This window comes from Malania oleifera, chromosome 1, assembly GCF_029873635.1.
Source record: "Malania oleifera isolate guangnan ecotype guangnan chromosome 1, ASM2987363v1, whole genome shotgun sequence".
Taxonomy (NCBI): domain Eukaryota; kingdom Viridiplantae; phylum Streptophyta; class Magnoliopsida; order Santalales; family Ximeniaceae; genus Malania; species Malania oleifera.
The window spans coordinates 117,984,879-118,008,344 of record NC_080417.1 but is presented as its reverse complement, the minus strand read 5'-3'; the positions used below and the strand labels follow the sequence as shown (position 1 = coordinate 118,008,344).

The following is a 23,466-nucleotide window of genomic DNA, read 5'->3' as shown; positions in this document are numbered from 1 at the left end:
TTTTTAAAAAATATTTAAAAATAATAATATATATTTAGAGTTTGAAATTTAAATTATGAATATGATTTTTATGTATTTGTATTTTTTTTATAATTTTACCCAAATTTAAATTTGACTCTCGAATTCAAATTCTCAAATATAATTTTTTATTTTAATTATTAACTGATTTTTTATGATCGATGAATAGAAAAAATCAAAGTAAAAAGTTGATTCTTTTTAAGAAAAAAAAAAAAAAGTGTGTTGGCTTTTTTGAAGTTAAATATTCTTAAGTCAAAGATTTGTGTAATTAATGTATTTATTTGTGGGTTCTAATTATGTGAGATACTTTTTCTAAGACTACTTTTTAGGTGTTTTTACTTATTGTTTTGTTCAATTAATAAAAAAAATGAGAGAAGATTAAGATATGATAATTATGTATACATTTATTATTCAAAGTAAAGATGGATTATCTTTATTATAAGAGATGAGAAAAAAAAATGTTAGAGACTTGCTTAGTTGTGGAAGATATTTTTTATTTTCTAATATTTAAAATTTTAAAAAGTTATAAAAATTTAGCTTTTTTTAAAAAATATTTTGAATATACATATAAAAAAGGTATAAAATTGGGTGTAAATACCCAGAAAATATAATAAATAAAAGAAATTGAAAAAAATAGATTTTTGGCTGAGAAAGGAGAAAAATCGGCGACGATTTTTTGGAGAGGAGAGAAAACCGGTGATAGTTTTGGAGATTTGTCGCGGAACGGTAAATAAAAATCATTTCAAACTCTAAATAATTCTCTTTACATTTTGTTAATTTATTATTTATTAAATATAATTCTGCCTAATTATCAACAAGACATTCAAATTAGGATCATTTGTTAGCAATTTTTAAAAATTAAATTGTGGTATCCAAAATAATATGTGAATCGCTTTAATTTAAAATTTTAAATAGAAGATAGTGCTTCTGAGATTTTGTGAAAAATATAAAAATATATATTTTAAAATTTTGTGATTTGTTAAAAAAAAAAATATTTATCTTTATATTTAATATGAAAATATATATTTAAAAAAAATTATTCTGCAAAATAATTTCTTCGGCGTAATAAATCGGGAAATAATTTATTACGCAGAATAATTTATTTCCTGATTTATTATTTTTTAAAAAATATATTAAATAATATATTTTTTATGGAAATGACACGTGGCAAATCTTACTACTTGAAGTAGCAAGATTTATTTAAATCTCGCTATTCCAAGTAGTGAGATTACAGGCTTATTCTGAGAAATATTTTCTCAAAAAAGATATTATTTAATATATTTAAAAAATACAGGGTTAAAACGGGAAAAAACTGACTAGAACAGTGTATCGCACTTGCGCCACCCGAAATTTACCTAGATTTCCGGTTGTCAGTCGCTGAGCTGTCTTGTAAAATAAAGAGCGTCCACCAAACTCGAATCCCTGTGTACAGCTTATTTGCTTATCCAGTTTCTCCGCCACCCACCATTTCTCCCACCACAAGAGTGGTAGTGAAGTGAGTTTTGGGGGCAGATAGTGAGAGCTGCTCCAATGGCCTGCTCAGCTGCCCCCGCAATCAACGCCCTGGTCTCTTCAAACCCTAGAGCCCTCTCTGCGATTCCCATGGCCTCCGTTTCAAAGCCCTTCACTCTCCATACCTCTACCATTCCCGATTCCTCCTTCACCGCCCTCCGCAAGCCCTCCCATGCTCCCCTCCCTCGATCCCTCGCCTCTCGCGGTTCCCATTCCAGACGCAGCTTCGTCGTTAATGCTGTAAGCAATCTCTCTCTCTCTCTCCCCACCTTTTAGGGTACTAGTTCTATTTTTGGTTTGATTCTTTAGTTTTATTGTCAGTCTCATGACGGGGTTTCTATTCCTAGTAGCATTGGATTTTTCATTTTAATTATGTTAATAGATGGTTAAACGTGGCTCATTTCTGTGAGCATTCGGGGCGTTTCTCTTTTATTTGCTACCGATTGTTTTGGTATGTAACGAAGATGAATTTTTCTTGGCAGTCTGCTTCGCTGCCGAGAATATGTAGCAAAAGTTGAGGCAATGAAATTTTAAATTTCATATTTTGTATAATTTCCATGTCATCTGTAGGCCTCGGTAGATGTCTCAAAACAATGTGTAATTGTGCTAGTGTGCATACGTGTATAGGTGCATATGTGAAAAATTTTAATGAACTATATTTCCTTGTTAATTAATTTTAAACCAGAAAGACAGTTTAGGGGGCGAAAGGCAACAACCTGTTTAGAGAGTGACTGTAGCTGAGATGAGGATGTTGAAAAGGATAGGTGACGACAGAGGAATAGATGGAGAAAGAAATGGTAACTTGAAGAGTTGTGTGTGACTCCATGTGAAAATACAGGCAAAGATAAGTTGAGAAAAAACCAGTTAAGATGCTTTAAATATGTGCAATGCAGACTTATGTGTGTGCCAGTGAGGGAGAGTGATTTGATTAAGATGGAAGGAGATTTAAGGATAAGAGGAAGACTAAACTTTAAAATGGGGACCATGGCAATTAAAAACAATTTAATATATTGCTTTAAGCGAGTGGAGACCCCTTATTTTTAACCAAGCTAGACCACAGGTGTTGCTGTCAGTCAGAGACAAGTTAATTACATTTATTTATTTTTGTTGTTCTGGGTAAAACATGTTCTAGTAAAATTAATTTAAGGGAGGAGATAGCTCTTATCCTTGTACAAGGGAACTGTAGAAAAATAAATACACAACTCATGGAGATGATCCAAATCGAGATGTAGGCTTTGTGGTTGTTTTCTATTAGTTATATGATAGCCTTTTAGACTGAGGAAAATTACATTTCATTTGAATCTCTAGTTTTTTGAAAATTGAAAATAATGGTTTTAAGTGGAATTAATTTTGTGGATCTTCTGCTTTTTGGAAATTTAACTCAATTCCAAACTCATTGATATGTAGATCAACCAAATGACAGAACTAGATTATAGAGGCCATCAATTCCAGTTATAAGTCTACAGTCCATGGAATGAAGCAAGTTTTGCAAATTTTCATTTGTGTTGGTTGGCCTCTTTATTCCATACCGGGACTGCAATATTGCGAAAAGAACTAATGATAATTAATAGAGGGAGATAAGTTCTGTTGGATGGGTGATATTTGAATTGTTGATCATATAAATTTGAGGTAGTGTTTGGCAATACAAAATGGTGTTGCCTGCCTATGATATAACTTATGTTGATCAGTCATTCAGATATAGTTGTTCACTATTTGCACATGGAGTTGAGAAATCTGAGCCATAAGAACCGGTGGCAGAGCCAAGACCTTTTCGTTAGTGGGGGCAAACACTTGTTCATTCAACTGTTTCTTTATAATATTTTTTTTTTTAAAATTAAAAATATTCATTATCACACACTGATAATTTATAACATCAATGTAGCCATAATACTTCAGTAACTAAGGGCTGCTTGGACTCATTAAAAAGCTAGCTTTAATTAGTACCATAGAGATGAAGATTCAATCACACTTGAGTAAGGAAGGCAGTATAGGGCCTAGGGAATGGTTTTTTGTTTATCAAAAGGGACAAATAATATCCCTTCTTAAATTCATTCCTTTATTTTCCAAAGTTTTAACGTAAAACATCTAATGAAGATGCCACAATCATGTCGTTAGACGCTCCATAGAAATGCAAAGATTATAATTTATATTTTTCTCTTTATTTTTTAAAATTTCTAAATATCGTAAAATTTTCTAGAAATCGATCTGCATATTCTTATTTTGAGTGGGTTAGTTTTAAATATTTTTATATAAGTTTTTCTAGTATACATATACAGGTCAAATAGAATTTCAAAATCTTAGTGGGAGTGATTGCCCATGCTAAGGTGTATGTAGCTCTGCCCTTGCTCAGAACCTCTCTGATCTCATGCAGTTGAAAAGTGTTTGGATATGATTCCCATATTTATCACCATGTTTTAGATGAACGGTTTTGAATATTATGAAATTATTTTTCAAGAAAATTTAGACATCATCATTGGGCAAAACAGTTGGTTGATTGGGCAGATTAAAAGCTGCCTAAAGCCAATATTATTTGAAGCTGCCTGCCATTGCCATCTTTTATTTTATCCCCACATGATAATGCATCAGGTAATGCTTTAATTGCATAGCTTGACTGCATTTCAATGAATAGTATGAGGATTAGCTAGCACCATCTGTTTTTAGTGGTGAAACTTGGGCATACTCGCATAAAACATCTGAGCCATACTTTGGTTTAGCAGTTGTGTCATGTTTTGCGCCAATTTGTTCTTTCACAAACCTCCATGTGTTCAAGGGTTAAGTATTAATAGACGGTTAATTATTATAGAGGATCCCTAGTTGTTGTTTATTTATTTATTATTTGTTTATTATTTTTCATTGCTGTAGTGTCTTAAGCTTATGTGATGAACTTATAAGTGTCCTGCATGCAGCTTTTTTGTGATGAAATTCCTTCCAAGGTTCAAAATATCTCCTGTCCCTCCATTTATCTGCTTATCTGACATGGGTTTACATGGGTTTCTACATAAATATTTTGTAGAATGTTTTATTCAAATGGACAGACCTCTCCACATATCATTTTTCCACAATTGTTTTCACATGTCTATCAAGTTCATATTATTTTTTCCCCCCTTTTTGCAATTTAAATTGGATGCATGATTTGTTTCATATCTTATGCAGAGTGAATTTCCCCTGGTTGGAAATGTAGCACCAGATTTTGAGGCAGAGGCTGTTTTTGATCAAGAGTTCATCAAGGTAATGTTTGGAAGAATTACATTGGTGAACAATTAGCTGCCTGTGTTAGCTGTGTTTTGCAATCACCATGTACTTTATAAAAGCACACCCTTCATAATTAATATATGATGGTTTATAATCATGAACTTGCCTCCAAATACCTTATGGCTACATATGTCTCACAGAACCTTTATTCCTAGGACTAAAATGATTACAATAGAAGAATTTGGTAGTTAAATAACTATTCCCAAATACCACAACAGGAATATCTATCCTTTCCTATTCAATGTTGGCTGGAATTACACAAACTTTTATAGATGTTAAATTGTTTATCACCTTTGTTAAATTTTCTGTATGGATATTGTCAAGTGTTTCTTATGCCTTTTAATATCTTTTTTGCCATAATTTCTTTAGAAGAAAAAATGTTTTATGACTATTAAGCTAACTTGTAAGACTGCACTTGGATTTTGACTTTGGTGTGCAATTCTTAAAGCTTGAGTTCTGGAGCAGTCTTTACTATTAAGGGTGTCTCTTTGATGTGCTAGAAGTATGAGTGAAAAAGTTAATTACTTTGGAGCAAGATGTGGGGTCTTCCAACGAGCCCTTCGAATACTGTTTTATTCCCCCCCCCCCCCAAAGAATTCAATGTAAAATTAACATAGTGTTCAAGGCTCCTCACACTTTTAGGGGTTTGGAGAGTGGTTGATGTACGTAGTCTTGCCTCTATACTTGGAGATTGTTTCTGTGACTTTAACCAATAACTCTAACCCAAATCGATTTACATCCGTATTCCAAGTAGTCGTTGGTAACCCTTCTGTGTATGGCATAATAGACAAACTTCCACATTCACATAATCTCCTTGACTCTCCTCTGGGTGCCTTTTTGAGTGTAGTCAAATTCTCTATTTGCCAAGCCATGGGTCATGGGGATGAACTGGTGGGATTCCATTTGCTTTGTGAACATCAATGGGGCAAATGCAATTCCTCCCCATAGGATGAGCAAGGGGAGCCTAGGTAATTCTCGCACATGTGTGTTCCATTCATGGAGTCCTCACATCAATTCTTTAGGAAGATTCTGCCATTTCTCAGTCCACCATTCTTTGACTTGCGAATTTCTTTGTTGGCTTTAATGAAGTCCAATAAAGGAACATGTTTATCCGGAGGAGTTGATAAACTCTCTCAAAGAGAAGGCAAAATGGATTATGAACCGTAGAGCAGGGGAATGCAACACCAGAGTCTTCCCGCATTCATTGTCCTGTAATAGCTTAGTGAAATGAAGTTTTTTGATAGCATCGTGGGCAGTGGGTTGACATGGTGTTGAAGATATGAGAAAAGCGTGATGATACCCTTATTGACTATCTTCAAATTCCTAGGGAACCCCACCAGAGCATAAATGGCAAGGGAAACTCCGTCTGAGAGAGGGCAAGATGGCTTCAGAACTAGACATTGTGTAGGGGAATGCAACACTGGAGACTTTCCTCACTTATTCTCCTGTGGTAGTTTAGTGATTGGAATGTCTCTGCTAGCATATGGCAGGCATTGGGTTGACATGATAATGAATATACAAGAAAAAGGTGATGACACCCTCATCTTTATATTCTTAGGGAATCTAGTAGAGCATAAATGGGGAGGGCCAAGGTTTGTTTGATGACTAGATCTTCTTCAAGTCCCCATAATGATTCTCCGCAAATGCTTGGAGTCCTTGGACCGCCTCATCATAACCTCGTGTCCTTTGCTTTGAGGAACTTAACTACCTAGGTCCAAGTTTAGTGGTGTTCTCTTCTGCAGTCAGAGCTAGGTCATGGCCATTGACCGCGAAGCAGTAATAGGTTACATTGCAGAATCCTATCATGATCTTTATCATGTTGAAGTCCACCTCAAAGTCTATTAGGTAGGTTAGATGCTTATACTCTCATGATGAAGTCTTTTTGTTTTCTTTCTAGCCAAGTTTCTCCAGATTGCTCTCAACTCATGCACCGGCTTTGATTGGGTGTCCACCCCTCCGCGGCTCCGCCCTTTATAATTTTGGATTATTTCCTGACTACCCTTTCTTCTTGGATTATCTTTGTCTTGATGATTGTTGGCTTGACCATATGGAAGCCTAAATTTTTTAGAATCTCTCGGAGTCAGGTTCAGGTCTAAGAAACAACACAAATGGCTACCAGATCAGTAACATCCAAATGGTGAGAAAGTAATTGGGTCCATAGATGTAGTTGGATTTTGTCCCTAGAAGGTAGATTCCTTCATGGTTTTAAATCGTGGTTGTGGGTAGCGTAACGTAACGGTAACGGGTGTAACGGGAAGCGGGAGTAGCGGATGTTACATAATAGGAAGCGGGTGTAACGGCTGTGAATTTTTTTGAAACACTTACAACCTTGTGCATATTAGCGTACTTGCATGTTTTAACCTTTTAGCCCTTCTTAGAAAGAGTTTTAGTGTATTTTGGATCCTTTAGTTCGAGTAACTAAGTTATTTGATAAGGGCAACAAGTTTACATTTGTTTTAAACCACCATTGATAGAAAAATTACGTGCGTGTGTGTATTTATACTTCTCTTTGTTCTTATCTGTGATAAATTCTTATGTGTGCTAAATTAATTAATAGAACAAAATACATTATACACTTTATTAATCTATTAGACACATAAGACATACAAATAATACAAATATAAGATAGCTAGAAAAGAAAATGGTTGAAGTTGAAAAATATAGAACATAAATATCACATTACAATATCAAAATAAAATATTTTCCTAACTAGTATTTTCAAATTGTTTAATTAAGCATCTATTGTGATTATTTAAAGAAATAGTAAATTTTGTATCATTGTCATCCTCATTATAATCTTTCCCCCCCCCCCTCGCCACATGGTATATTGAGAATGATTTATGAAAAAGAGGGAAAAAGTGAGAAGAAAAAGTAAAAAATAAAGTAAAATTTTTGGTGTAACAGTCTTATAGCGGTTACGTAACGGCCGTAGTGGTCTTTACGTAACGGTCGTGGTCCGTAAATGCCACTACGGCCGTGATTTTTCTTCTCACCGATTTCGCGGTGTGTAACGGTATCAGTAACCCAAAAAACCGTTACGTAACGGTCGCGGCCTTTATTTAAAACCATGGATTCCTTGTCACATGGGGATTGCATGATGAGGCTCTATCCCAAGGGAGGACCATTATTGCTCTTTATGTGCAATTAAGCTCTATATCCTAGAGATCAAAGGCACTATGTTTTTGTTGCTACAAGACAACCCCCTATTTTAGGTTGGTGGATAGAGTACAACCTGAACAGAATGCTTGGCATACCCATGGAGACTTATGCCTTTCCGAGTTAACGCTACTGCATCCCTATCTAACCTAGAGGGAACAACCTAGATATAGGATTTGTGAAGTAGTGTGCAAGCCAAGGTTGAGATAAATCCCTCACTCAAGATCAACCAGGAGAAGATTGTTCAACAAATCTGTGTTTTATTAGTCATTCAACAATCATGAGCAAACAATGGTGAAAGAATCAAGGACTCCTAATTGATTGAATTCTAGGTAATCAAAGGCTAAACCCTAATTCAATTCTCTATGTGGAGCCATCAAGCTGTTGCAATGTGCAGACCGGGGGCCTGATTGCCTTGACTGGGAAATAGCGATTGATAGAGGATGGAGTGGGATCATGGGTCTATGAGTTCAACAGAGTTACTACTAACCTTGTATTTATCCTAGATGTGACTGATTGGCTGATCTCTAAGCCAAAACCTATGACCAAATAATTAATAGTCTCGGTTTAGGCAATTAGAGCTAGGTTTGGGAATATGGTCATGCAAGGGGAAGGTATCAATGTCCCCCCCACACTCATTTCACAAAACAGTGCCTTTGAATTCAATCAATTAAACATGTGATTCTTTCCACTTTATTTGGTTCTAACATTTAAATATTGAATAGTCCTGCAATTGCGGAGGCTATTCTCACTTCACGAGGCTTGCAGGATGCAACTCCCCACCTGTCTCCTCTGTCATGGGGTAACTTGCTCATGCACATGCAAATGGAATGAAATGCAGCAAGGAACATGCAAAAATGTCACCCAAGGCACAGAAAAAGGGTCCTGAAGAGGGTAGACTGTTTTTGGGGATTTTCTGCTTTTTTTATTTTATGGAAATTTTAAATTTTTTTTAATGATTTTTAAGGCATTTTGGATGTTTTAATGAATTTTATGGGACTTGGGATTCTTTTCTGAAAATTTGAGATTTGTATGTTTTTTTTGGTTATTTTTTTAAAAAAGGAAGCGGTTTAGGTTCGACCCATCTGTCCAGCACCACAAGTGTGATGCTGGGTGGTGATGCCTTGCTTTTAACTGCGATGAGTTAAACCAGTGAGTTGCTTCAAGGAAAAAATCCATGGGAAACCGGGGGAGGTGGGGACTTCAAAATCTTCTCCCCTGATCCTTGACTCTTCTCACAAGCTGCAGAATCCTAGCCTAGGGTCCGAACCGGCTCTGTGCTACTGTCCACATGACTAATAGTGTTGTCTTTGCCTACTTTTGTACTTGTTTTTTTTTGGGGAATGTTATTATCAGATGTTCAGGGATTGTTGGATGGCTTTATTGTAATACTTTTTAGTTTCTTTTAGGTGGATTCGTATCCTCCTCCCACTCTTCTCTATTTTTCTTAATAAATTTATTTTTCTATAAAAATGAAAAACATGGCTCTAGTCACCAGAAGCTTAGATGGTCACTCACACACCTCTCCTGCTCTTGTTTGTGGAACAATTCCACCCCTTTGGTCCTCATATGGATTGCTAGGGGTGAAAAAAAATTATTGAAAAACCAAAATTGAACAATTTCATATTTTAGGTTCAATTTTTCGGTTGTGGTTTCCCGGTTTTCATTTTTCAATTCTTTTGATCATGGTTTTTGGTTTTGATTTCTGTTTCATAGTAGAAGTAAACCAAACCGAAAAAAGCAGAGAACTGAATTATACTTTTATTATTTAAAATTTTAATATTTTGCCTCTTACATTTTTTTGTTTATTTTTATAAAAATATTCATATTTATAGTTAATTATGTGCCTGGTCCTAATAAAAAGTAGAATCATAATCATCTTCAATTAAATGGGAGGGAAGCATCTTATAGAAGAGTGAGAGTCACCCCCTTCTCTCAAAATTATGTGGAGTAACTGGAAGGGAGGAGGGCCCTCGGTGTCCAGTGTTTCTTCACAATTTAAATATACACTGCAACACCCTTTGTGGCTTTGTCCCACATCGATTGCAAGTAGGATGAGGGAGCTTTCTCTCCCTTATGAATCTCACATTGCAGTAAGTTCCTTCCAAATTCATGGATATGGCCAATGCTGTGTTTGCAGCTTTGGTCTGCCCTTATTGGGCTTTTGGCACTCTGTTCTATGAATAGTAGTGGGTCAATTGAACACGATATTTATATTTAAAAGTCAAGAAAGTCGGTAGGGATTCCAGACTTAAACAATAAATCGCCCCTCTATTTTAAACCATCAGTTTTGGCATAGGAGCATATTGCACAAATAAAAAATGAAGAGATCAGTCATTGATTTTGACAAAGTTGAACGGATTAGAACCGATTACCCCTTAGTGAGAGCTGGGTGAGAGATTGAGCTACCTAATTCCTTGAAGAGCTGCCTATTGGTTTGAGTGAGGGAAGGTGAGGCCCTCTGAGCGGGATGAGAACCCCATTTTGTGAGAATCGTAGTGAGAGCTCCCTTTTCTCTATTGTGATTGTTTTTCCTCCTCCTCTGCTTAGATCCTCAAGTTCCTTATGCTGGAGGCCAGGCAGGCGGTTGGGTTGAAATTCCTGATATTTTCATTTCTGTTTTCAATTTCTTTTGCTTCCAGATATTCAAGTCTGTTGAGGGGAGGATTTTGCCCTCATCCAGGACCCATGCCCCTTCTTCCCCTGCATGCTGAATCTGCCTCTATGTTGCATCATGCTTTTTCTATGCAATTGTAGTCTGGCCCTACGGGTCTCTTGCCTCTTCTCTGCCTTAGCTTAGTCTGCCCCTTTGCTGTATCCTACTACTCCTTTCTTGCCATACAGTCTTCAAATTCCCTTCTGCCCCTATAGTCCACTCCTACGCAATTCCTCATTGGTTCTCTATCTGCCCCTACAAGCATAATCCGTTCATTTTAGAGTTTGGAGGCAGTACTGTCAATTTTTGGTAGGGGCTGCCTGCTCAGAGAGACAGAGAGAGGGAGGGAGATGCCATAGCTGCCACATGGGATGTGGCCCCGATTGTTGCCACACGGTGCCAACAGGGCAGACACATTCTCAAATGAAGAAAAGGCCACCTCCAACCTCACTTTTTTGGGTGTAATTTTTCTGCCAAATGGTTGTGTTTTGATGTATTTTCCTGTATAAATGGACATTCAAATGGATTATAATAAATGGACACTGAACATTTTATTGTTATTATGCTTTGGGATGGCAATATTTATGTTATATCTCTCTTTCTCCTTTTGAATTTTTTTTCCCAATTTGAGAAATGCCATGACATTCAGTTAAGATGGGAGAGGAAATACTGACTACAATGCCTTGGGAGAGAATGACCAACCCTGAGGTGTCCCCAGGCTAGCTAAAATTAAATTTCCGCAATTTATCTATCTATATTTTTACTTTAAAAAAAAAAAAAATTTGGTGGAGATTTAGCTTGACAGCCAAGAAACTAATAGTTAACACTTTTTAAAGACTTTTATAAAAAATTAACTAAAGGATAATCTAAAATTTATTTGAGAAAACCCAGAAAATCTCAATTTATTCATTTCTTAAATCTAAAAACTAATTTAAGCCATTGGTTTTCAATTTTGAAGTAATTTTAAAAACCCATGCAATAAAAATGAATAAAAGGAGTCGGTCCCTCCCCCCACCCCCCCAAGCCATTGTTGCTCGCTGCTTGCAGGCTCGAAAATCTCTCTTTCGCCTCTCCAGCAAAATATACTGTTGAACAGTTGTGCTTTGGTATTCCTAATATGGATTCTGAACCTCAGGATTTGGTTGTTGTTGAACTCAATTTGGACTGAAGCTAATTAACTTATTCCATCTCTGTTGCATGCATCTGCATATGATACCACTGTTTTTTAACAATGCACATCATGTGTATAAATATTGGTTGGTTGCTAGAACTAAATACAGTTTTGGGCCCAAAAAGTTGGATTTTGTTGTTTGTTCCAGGTGGTCCAATCTTGAGTTTCTTTATAGGGATATTAGCAGAGTTTGCACTAAGCAGTACCAAGGGGTTGCTACCCAGTGTTCAGTCCTGCAACAGTCGTATGTTTACTTATCTGTTTCTATTATTAAACCAGTGGCCTGTTTTTTCAGGTTAAACTCTCCGAGTATATTGGGAAAAAGTATGTGATTCTGTTTTTCTATCCACTGGATTTTACATTTGTTTGCCCCACAGGTGAGTTTGAATCAGAATTAGAGGTAATTGAAATCTGGATAACTATGGATACTGAATTATTTGTTTTCTATTTTTTCCCCCGTCTTGCTTGCAGAGATCACTGCTTTCAGTGACCGTTATGCTGATTTTGAGAAGTTAAACACAGAAATATTAGGTGTTTCTGTTGATAGTGTGGTACGTTGTTCATTTATTTGTGAGATTCTGATGCCCCAATTATGAAGATTTTCGTTTCCTCATCATGGAACTTTTACTTTTCCAATTTTTGTTTTTTAAGCCTTTTCATATTATGTAGATATATTTCAGTAGGTGAATAAAATCTTCATAGCTGGTGAGTGGATGTACCATACTGTGATTTTCAAGTTGCTGTCAGAGCTTGGCCACCTTTTTTGTTTGTTTGACAATCATAAACAGGGTTTCAGTCAGTGTTCCTTAATGAATTGTACATTTACTTTTGATGCTTGCAATTTCAATGATTAAAAATTTTTACTGAGTGGCAGCATTGAACCTGTCATTTTTGCAACATGATTTGTTGATTACATATTATATTTAAAAATGTCAATCATGTGCGTATTGTTATGGCATATTTTTCCATTTAAGCTATATGGACAATATAATATTTATAGCTATGCCATATAAGTTAATATATTATACAAGCTATTAGAGTTTTTTACATGGTCATTCATTTATGGACTGGCATTGGATGCATCAGATTTTTCTCTCATTATTAGAAAATAAGACATCTTCTGACTTCTCCAACTGCTAGCGAACTCATGAAATAAATGGGAATGAGCATATAATTGTGCAGTTGAATTCAGTTGAGTTTTAGATTGTAATATAATTTTCATTTTTAAACTTTGTATCTCTGGTAAGATGTTTGTTGAAGGGAGAATGCTGGAATGCAGAGGAAGAGAGCCTTTTTCAATAAAATGAAAGGAAAGAAAGGGGTAAAAACATTGATGTTAACTAAAGTTGGAAGACATCTTTTTCCAATTTATTGACCAATTACATTTTCATGTTTTTGTCTGATTTTTTGATAGACAAAGAATAATGGGTGGGTTGTCCACTTGTGTTACTGACAGGGCTTGCTGCTTATTAGCTTTATTTTATTTTATTTTATTTTGGAGTCACTAATGGCTAGCATTTTTAGGCTACTGTTTGGGTTTCTGAATGACCTGTTTCCACCATCACTAGCAGGATTGGTTATTTTTTTGCCCCAAGTCTTAAAATGTCTTATAGATCTTGATGTTCTTTTGTTGGCTTTGGTATAGTTCTCGCACCTTGCATGGGTGCAGACAGACAGGAAGTCTGGTGGGCTTGGTGATCTGAAGTATCCTCTGATTTCTGATGTTACCAAGTCAATTTCAAAATCTTTTGGTGTTCTAATTCCAGATCAGGTATCACCTTACTGTTCTTGCTGGTATTTCATCCTGGAACAGTGTGCAATGTTATTTCATCCCGGAACAGCGTGCAATGTTGGTTTTCTTTTTTTTTTTGAAATTATTCTTGGTGAAATGTTGCATGATTGGTTTCATCAGTACTAATTCTAGTCTGAGTGAGCTGGATTATTATGTTTGATCTTTAAATTGAACTTGTGCATTTGACAGACTATCCCTGTAATGGTAGGAAATGTTTTTTATAATTAAAAAAGAAAGTTCAAAGGTTTCTGAAGATCAAATCTATAATCATCAACATTACGTCTATTGGGGTTTTTCTTTAATGAAGAACATAAAGTTTAATTTTTAGAAAGGGAGAAAACCAATGTGTACATGGCAGCTATACCTTTTTTTCCCCTTAAAAAATTTTAAATAGAAGTTATTAAGTAGATAAAAATGTTACAACCTAGGAGAGGACAAGAACTCCTCAAAAGAAGAAAAAAAAAAAATTAACAAAAGAAAAATAAAGAAAGAAACTGAACAAAATCGGAATGAGAAAAATTTTCTTTTAACCCTTTCCTTAGTAATCAACAGATGCACCACTGAAATTTTCTAATTCATGCTGGCCTTTTTTCATCTTCCTTTTACCACTACTTGAGCTTCTTTTCCTCTGGGACCAGTCAGCCACAAGCTCATCTTGTCCATTAGTTGTTGAGCTTCTAAATCCTTCCATCTATTTTCACCAGGTGTGGGCAACATCCCATCTCTCCACTGCAGCATTTTACCTAGTATTCATCCTCAACAATAGGAACAACCTCCAAACCTTCAAGCGGAGATGGTGGCAAATAAGAAATATCCCCAAGTAAATCAAATGAATCAAAATAATGCCGTATTTTCCCCGAACCGTATCCAATAATAATTAATAAACTGCCATAACGAGCAAAGTCAGTGTCAACAACTCTTAATATCAGACTCATCGCTCCATTTTTACCTTGGGACAACCACCCATACTAACCTTCTTATTTTATTCAATCTTTTTCCTCAAGTCGCCCCCCCCCCCAAAAACAATTCTTATTTTAGATTTGTCCTCAGCCCATCGCAATCATCTTGTTTCTCTTTGTTTGTTTTCCCCATTTTTAACACTAGCCTGCACTGCTATTTGACAAATTAAACCTTACGACCTCTAGCCTTTATCAGAGCTCACTGGAACTTTTCCCTGCGCCCTCCTTTTACCCTGAATATCTTTGAGGCTGACCTCCTTGTCCTTGGTAAAAACCTCTCACCTTTCATCGAAGGTTGCTCACTGGATAGTTTCCATCATGACAGTGGATCTCTCTTCCTAATGATTACCTGTAATCAAATTAGCAGAATTGCATGGCCTGTTTCTGTCGTTTGTCAGATCCTGCCTTTCAAGACCCAATGGTTGAATACCCATTGCCTTCAATAAAGATGCAACTGACTTCTGCTTCTCCAAATGTGGAACAGACCCAATAGGAAGAAACAAATTCTTGCTTGCCTTCAAATTTTTTGTTGACCCTGACTTTTAACTTTCTCACCCCCTTCTTGAAATGGGCCACTCCACCATTATAGTCCCTAGAATACTGAACTGGATCCTCATTCAACTTTGAGTTAGGTTAGCCGTGGCTCAGGATGCTGCTTTATTCAGAGACTGGGCCTGATTATTGCGGAAAAACAATGGTCTGCCCAACAAGTTTAACTGGAGCCAGCCCTTTATCACCCGAAATCTGACCCAAATACTGTGTAATGTTAATGTTACCTGGCCCAAGCTACTCCATGTCTACACCATTCCACTTACTCGCAAGACCCATTTCCCCTTGTTTCACAAATCATAGCAGCTCTGAAAGTCTCTCTATCAGCCGCCACCAGTCCACCGTGAAACTGTATACACCTCCATAGGTACTACAGCGCCAGTCCCCTGCTGGGTTTGTTGGCTTTGACCTTCCCATCATCACAAATGCCACCCACTTCAAAGCTTCAGCAGATCTTTGTCAGCTCTCTCCAATTCAAGTCCCGTGGTGTGAAAATTGAATACCCCTTACGGCCTTACCTTTCAAACCCAAATCCAATCCCAATTCCGAACTCCAGAAACTTGTGTTCATGATTCGTCTTAATCACCTCCCAATACTGGAGATTCTGCCAAACTTCTATTGAATGAAACATGCCAGTCTGAAGAAGATTGAGCACAATTGATTGCACAAACATCTCGCAGCCGATGTAATGCTCCTAGTCCACCGGGTCCTGTTTGAGTTTCTCCAAATGAAGCACACCTCTTCCCCAACTTTTTCTATATGCAGATAAAAATTTTGCTTCTGATCTGCAAGGAGTTGAACTGATTGATCAAATCCGTTGTAAAAGAAAAAAGGAAAATTGAATGAGAGAGAGAGACAGAGATTATTTTTCAATCAGCACCAATATTCTTAGGAACAAGTTTTATCCATGGCAGTGATACTCTGAAAGAGAAGTAAATACTATGTTCTTAGTTAAATCAAATTTGAGTTCTCCACTTTTATATTTTTTCATTTGTGCCTTTTTCTTTCTATAATAATGTATCTTACATTTTTTTTTAATGAATTTACATGGTAGTTCAGGGCATGAACTTGATAGAAGTGATGTGGAGATTGGAAATATAGTGATTTTGGGACATCAAGCATATAAAAATGGAAATTATATGTTCATGTAACTTCTTGTTTGATAATACTTCTCAATAAAAGTTCTTTGAAATCATTTTAGGAAGCTTCAACATCAAGAACAACATCTGTTATATTTTAAGAACCATGGGTGTTTTGGATTATACAATTCCATTAAAAAAATTTTCAGATTAATTTGCAACATTAATAATTAATTCAATACTAATTTACTTTTTTTTTTTAGTTAGAAGAAGAAATATGAGAGGTTAGCAGAAAGTTACAACTCACCAGAGGGCAACGTGAAAAAGGGTCCTGAAACCAAAAATTAAATAAACCAATCTATGACCCCAGTTTCATTTCACATCAATAATCCCCTGGAAACAAACCAAAAGTGGAGCAGCATAAAGAAAGAAAAACCCTAATGTACACACAACTCTGGTCTCACCCTAAAGAATTCTAGAATTATGCGGAACCAAATACTCAAGCAAAAGCAACAAGTTTTTTTTTTCACTTACTCACGAGATTCAAATCTCTTGTACCTTTGAAGGAAAAATCCTTCCAAATGCATGGCAAAATCAATACTCCCCAAACACACCAAAATAGCTTGAGCCAACTCGGTGAGTATGAATGAAAATGAGAACCATCACGATTTTGAATCAAAATTCGCAGGAAAATTCACTTGATCTAGCCAAAATCTAAACTCCAATTGCCCCCAAGAGTTGGGTAATTCATTAAATTCACTCTCACTCAAATTCCTCCCAACAATGAAATTCCGTGAGACAATAGCTCCCTCAAGATCAAGAAGCTGATATTGTAGTATTATGGCAATTCAAGAGATTGTAAAGATGAGGAAATGTAGTATACAATGGTTCTATCCCAATTCATCCTACAGAATTTTCTCCCCATTACCCACACTGAATAACCTCTAGGATTGAAGTACTGCAAGGCCATTAACCACTTGGAATTTTTAACCCAAGAAAGGATGGATTGAGAAACATACTTTTGGGTGCTATGATGAGTTGCATTAATAAATTTGCTCATGATTCTTGACATGGAATTACGCAAACATTTAAATATTTTTATCTTATTCTTTTTCTCTTTCTTTATTGGGTCCTTGTTTGGTAATCCACTTTCTTAGGCCTTGTTGGGTACCACTTATATTTAAGTATTTATATTGCTTATCACTTTTAATAAGTGCTTAATGAATAACTAGTATTTTTTTAGTTAACTAAAAAAAAATCACTTGTAATCTTATATGCTTATCAAAAACCTCTTTAGTGGCTTCAGGAAGTAGTTGGGAGATGCAAATGGCCTCTTATAAGAGGTTGAACGATATGTATTTATAATAGACTAATATCTTTTCATAATAATATTCTGCATTCTGTATTTAATATATTGTACTATTATAAAACATTACATAAAAATATAAATAATTATGCCATTATATATATAGAATTACATAATAATTCAGCTATTATATTTATTAAATAATCTAATAATGTATTTTATCTTATAGTATATTATTATCATACACCGTTATGTAATATTTAATCATTATAATATTGAAAATACAAATAAATTGTGTGGTGGAATAATAATATTATTATATCAAAAATTAGATAACATAATTGATTATGGTATCATACAATATTATGATACTATAATATTAAATACTGTTAGATAATAACGTTACCTAAAAGTTTAAGTTGTCAAGTTGTGGGCCAACAATGTATATTAGGCCTTAACACTTCCTCGCACATGCAACTCGACAACACATGGAGAGATAAACAGACAATGGATAACACCTATATTAGGGACACAATAATTTTTTAACAGACTTAAATGCCGGCAACAAGACTAAAACCCAGGACTTCCTGGTGACCATGGCTTTGACACACTAGATTACTACTTTACATTTAAGCTGTTAGGTTGTAGGTCAACAATGCGTATCAGACCTTAACAAATACAATAATGTCATATTATAATATTAAAACAAATATATTTTTATCTTTTTATTTTTATTTTTTTAGATAGTATAACATTATCATAGCTGTACATATGATTATATAGTATATGTTATGGAATAATACTATAACATTTTTTATTATATTAAAATATGATAACATAGTTGACTACTTTATCATATTTCATTATGATACTATAAGATTATAATAAAATAGCATAATATTGTAATGCTAAAGCAAATACTTTTATACATGTATTGCATGTATTAAATTATTATGTTAAATTGTTGAGAATATATTTAGCCTTATTTTCTAACATTACCAAATGCTATTTTAACTTTTGGCACTTGTAGCTAAACGTGCAAGTAGTTATTCTGATTCAGTACTTAACTACTTATCCATAAATGGTACAACAAATCTACTTATGGAGCAAATTGTATTGACACTAGTAGCTAAAAGTGCAAGTAGTTATTCTGATTCAGTACTACTTGTCCATAAGTGGTACAATATGAATCTAGTTGCGGAGCAAATTTTCTTTCATATGTGTGGATTGGAGTCATTGAACATTACAATGACTAATTTCGTCAATCATCAGTGTTAATAGTAACTGCTTTTTTTTAAAGTGAAATTCTTAAATGAATAAGATATGGAATATCATTTTTCTAGATGCTAGCCCTGGGCAGTTTCCTAGAAGCAATATGCATGCCTCCTTGATTGCACATCTCACCTATGAAGTGTAATACCTAACATGTTATGGATATTGTGCTGTGCTAAATTGGTAAAACTTGTCACTGATTATGGATTTTTATGCCATTTATTTTGTGTTAATATAATTATCTTACCAAACACTTTAAAGTTCAAGCAGTGAATGTTGAGAATTTAGCAAGAACAAGGATTTTTATTGAAGTATACCCAGCAAGTTAGAAAAAGAAAAGCCTAGTACGCCTGAAAAAATAAACTTCAACAGCCATTGGTTCTACAGAAATGCACATGGAGCAGTAATCTGTTGTAGCTGCACTAAAAAACTGCTCCCTTAATTGTATATTCATCTTTGTCCTGAGATGCAGTGTTTTAAAACCCAAACTGGACTGGCTGGTCCGATCAGAACCAGTCACCAAGCCAGCCCCGTCACCTACCTGAAACTGGATTTGGACTGATCCGGGGTTGACCTGGCCAACCCAGTCTGAGCCAGCATGAACGGGCCAGCTCTTCTGAATGACCTGCCATTCATTTTTAAAAAAATGTATATATATATATATGCATGAATGCTTTAGGTGCAGCAGGGGGGTTTGAACCTGGGGTCATCAAACATTAAGTGGAGAGGCTACCACGCAGTCAAACACTGCTGGTGTCATATTTGCAACATAAAATATAAATATACACATCTACACATATAACAAGTAATGCACCTAGAGCAAGTATGTTTTTAATTGAAAGTCACTCATATTTTATTTGACACTTTCATAAATTACAATAATTAGCTCTAGGCCCTGTAAATGGGTTATAACTTATAAGCATGTTTGAAAAAAAAATTACTTCAATACTCTTCCCTTTGTCTTTTAATATTTTTTTTTTGACTAGTATTATTACTAATAATATAATAATATGTCTCAAGAATATTTTACGAAAACGGAAGAAGTAGAAATTTTATCTAAATTATTTCTGGTCATTGCTTTTTCTTGTAATTAGCTAATAGAGTATTGGCCATCATCTTTATAGCATTATCTCTAATGAATGTGATATTTTCATTGTAAAATAAATTTTTACCTATATGCGTATTATATATAAGATTGTGTTTGGAAGCATGATTTCATGCCTTGAATTTGGATTTGTGTGGGTTTGGATGAAACTCAATACAATTTTGTATTAAATTTTATCCACATTCATACAAATCCAATACAAAGTTGAAACTCCCCCAAACACTGGGCAAGAGTTGGTTTTTTGTTATTGTTTTTTCTCAAAGTTCTGCATGCATAATTGCATCGAGTGCAAAGAGCTTACCTGTGTCTGAAGATTTTGATATGTTGAGATTTAGCCCCTATTGGTTGTCTTGAACAAATTAGGATTTCTTTACTAGTTGTTAAAGGAAACTTGTAATGACCAGGTTTGACAAAATAGGTTAGGTAACTTTTGTCTTTGGTGACTGCAGTTAAATATTCAAATACTTGTCACAGGTTGGTCTTGTTGCCACAGAGATGAGAGAACATTTCTCATGTTATCACTAGAAGGTCGATATTGTAAAGTAGTTTAACATTGTAATAAATAGTGAAAAGTTTGCTATTCTGGTACCATTTCTTGAAAGTGTTTAAACTTGTAAAAAATAGTTAAAATTTCTGAATTTTATAATTCCATCAAGATAGTAGATAGTTTGTTGAGAATGTTGGTGTTTGAAAGTTTTCTAGTAGATGAAACATAATGATTTAAAATATTATCATTTGCTATGCCAGTGGCTGGTAAGTTATTTTCTGCTTAGGCAGCTCTGATGGTTTGCCCATGTCTAAAGATTTTGATATGTTCGGATTGGTTATTGCACCTTTTAACATGTTATCTTGAACAAACTAGGATTTTATTATCAGTTGTAGTTATATTTGAGAAAGTAGGTTAAGCAAACTTTCTCTTTGGTGACTTCAGCTATTTATTATTCAAATATTTATCAGTGTGATTGCTTTTGTTGTCAGAGGCTAAGAATATTCATTATGTTAATTCCAACATTAGGTTAATAGAAGGTGGCAAATTGGGTTATGTTGGTTGAGTCCAGTCTCCAGAGTCCAGACTGTTGCATCCAAGACTTAAAATATCGTATTTTGAATGAGCAAACACATGATCTGCTGCTTGTTTGATTGGGTAGAATGATGATGAATTGGCTATGTTGGCATGATTGGAAGATAATCTAAATGCCTGTTGCGGGAGAAGTATTTGTCGTGCTTTTGGAGGGAACTTACTTTGACATTCCACTGCTGTAGAAGGCATTAACTGACAACAGTTTTCTTTAACTATCAAGCATGGAGGATGGACTCATCTCTGAGCTTGTGTTTGGAAGCATGGAGTTCAAACCTTGGATTTGAATTGGTGCAGTTTCAGACAAAAAGCAGTACAAAATCGTAATGAGTTTATTATAAATTCTCATGAATCCAAATTCAAGGTTTGAAATCCACTCCCAAATGCAGCATGAGTGAAGTTAGGATTCTTGTGGTGCTAGTCACTCTTTAGTGAGACTAGAAGAATGCTATAGAAATTCCGAGATTTCTGGTGGTAGACTGAAGCTTATTTGTTTATTTATTTTTATAGTAGTTTTCTGCATAGCTACAGCCCTGGTGTATTATACAGTCTATCATCTTATTAGCTTGATTTTAATGCATCAGGGAATCGCATTGAGGGGGCTTTTCATTATTGACAAAGAAGGGGTTATCCAACACTCCACCATTAACAATCTTGCCATTGGCCGGAGTGTTGATGAGACGATGAGAACCCTCCAGGTAATTATATTCAGCAAGGATAAAGAAGACTTTAGCTTCAAGCTTTTGCCATTTCTTTAGAGATAATAACTGCTTTATTGGCTTCTTTTTTTTTTTAATGTTAAACTCCCTGCATTTGCTGTTTTTGGTTTGTCAGGCCTTGCAGTATGTGCAGGAGAACCCTGATGAGGTTTGCCCTGCTGGATGGAAGCCTGGAGAGAAGTCCATGAAGTCAGATCCCAAGCTTAGCAAGGAGTACTTTGCAGCAATATAGGGGATATAATTGGGACCTAGGAGCAAATTGACTGTTGGTTTGAGGGCGCTTTAAGAAAGAGTTCTAATTTTGTATGATGGTTTTTTCAGTTGCTCAAGTTTTGAGCAGCGGTTTCTGAGAATAAATGTGTCGCAACTACACACATCGTTTTTTTTTTGTTTGCATTAATGCAGCAAAAGCAATTCTCTGTTTGTCACCCACCCCCCCCCTCCCCATATCACTTTCATGCGTGGAACTCTGCTTTAATTGATGCAGGAGGTTGCAGGCAGCAAGAATGTGTGCCCTAGAAGACGAGGCATACTGGTGTATATTAATAAGGAGTTCATGACGATTAACTGGGTTGCATGTCACCTCTTGGGTTGAGTTGGGCTTAATCCGGTAATGCTTTACAGTATCGGTGCAGTTGCTTTTTGGATGCCCAAAAGCAGTTGTTTATGAGTCTTGTTTTATTCACTTTTATTTTCGATTTTTGAAACTGAAAGCAGTTTTAGGATGCTTCTCATTTATATGAGTAGAACATGCTAGGACTGACGGACTTGAGTGGCAGCAGGACAGTGCATGGGACTCTAACAGCTTCATCTCCTTTCTAGTGTTGCCATGTCGCACCTGTGATCCTAAGTATTTTTCATAGCCAAATGGTGCATGTCCATGGCTGGGCGTGAATGTTCATGCTGAAAGGTTTGATTAGGTTTGAATTGGATGAGATTTTAGTTGAACGAAATTTGCTGTCAAAAATGAACAATGGAATGAAGTTTGTTGTCAAAGTGGAATAGATAGATGATTTGGTTTGGCAAAATACAAAGGAAAGTGAATGAAGCATGGAATGAAGTGGTGGACGCATGGCTGGATGGCATGCAGTTTATATAAATGATATGAAGAAGTAACGCTGGGAAATGGTTATGTAGTTGTTCAATCTGGGGTCAAAATGTGCGGCACAATTAAACACAAAGATACGAGTGTCTTTCTTGCGACACTTAACTACATGTTTGTGTTGGAAAAGAGAATGGGATAGAAGAGAATAAAATGAAAATTTGAAGGAAAATATGAAAATCTAGTGATAAATTTGATTTGATTTGATTTGATTTAATTCAATATGAATCGTATGTGCCAAACATTTTAGTCTTATCTAATTCAAATAGGAGTAGTGAAAGCAGGTTTTTTAACAAGTAAATGGTTATTTGTAAAATTTCATTTCAAAGATAATTCCAGTTTCTGGTCCAATTTCATTATATTTTGGCTTTATTATTTTAATACAAGCTGGTCTATTAATGATATTCCCTAATTGGAATATTTTTTTAAAAAATTCTAAGGTGGTTGAAAGCCAAATTTAAAAATTCTTTCCCAAAAATATAGGTTTGGCATTTGCCCCTTATTTGCTTAAACCTGGTGATAAATTTATTTGTAGTTTCTTTTGGCATTTGCCCAGTTCTAGCTAAATCACCCAACTTGATTTTTAGCTCAATCCTATAAAGACTACATCTTTTTCCATGAACCCACAAATTAGGTAGCAAATTCATGTACAAGGTAAAGGATGACCTTGTTAAAAAGGATAGGACTAATAGCAGATTCAAGCAATCAATAGACCCTACTTCACCACATTGAATTGTTGT

At 35.3% G+C, this 23,466-nt stretch overlaps 1 protein-coding gene across 1 annotated transcript; it reads left to right on the top strand.

The window, feature by feature from the left end:
• Window positions 1-1,344: 1,344 nt before the first annotated feature.
• Window positions 1,345-22,047, top strand: LOC131152338 (2-Cys peroxiredoxin BAS1, chloroplastic-like). The gene is made up of 7 exons (XM_058104174.1): window positions 1,345-1,770; window positions 4,684-4,758; window positions 12,061-12,142; window positions 12,237-12,316; window positions 13,411-13,536; window positions 21,490-21,603; window positions 21,740-22,047. Exons 1-7 carry the CDS (start codon window positions 1,549-1,551, stop codon window positions 21,854-21,856), a joined length of 816 nt encoding a protein of 271 aa, XP_057960157.1. The 5' UTR covers window positions 1,345-1,548; the 3' UTR covers window positions 21,857-22,047.
• The last annotated feature ends 1,419 nt before the right edge of the window (window positions 22,048-23,466 follow it).

Coding starts and splice junctions, on each gene's coding strand:
- LOC131152338 (XM_058104174.1), top strand. CDS start 1,549: ATGGCCTGCTCAGCTGCCCCCGCAATCAACGCCCTGGTCTCTTCAAAC. Junction 4,759..12,060: donor TTGATCAAGAGTTCATCAAG/GTAATGTTTGGA, acceptor CTGTTTTTTCAG/GTTAAACTCTCCGAGTATAT. Junction 21,604..21,739: donor AGACGATGAGAACCCTCCAG/GTAATTATATTC, acceptor TTGGTTTGTCAG/GCCTTGCAGTATGTGCAGGA.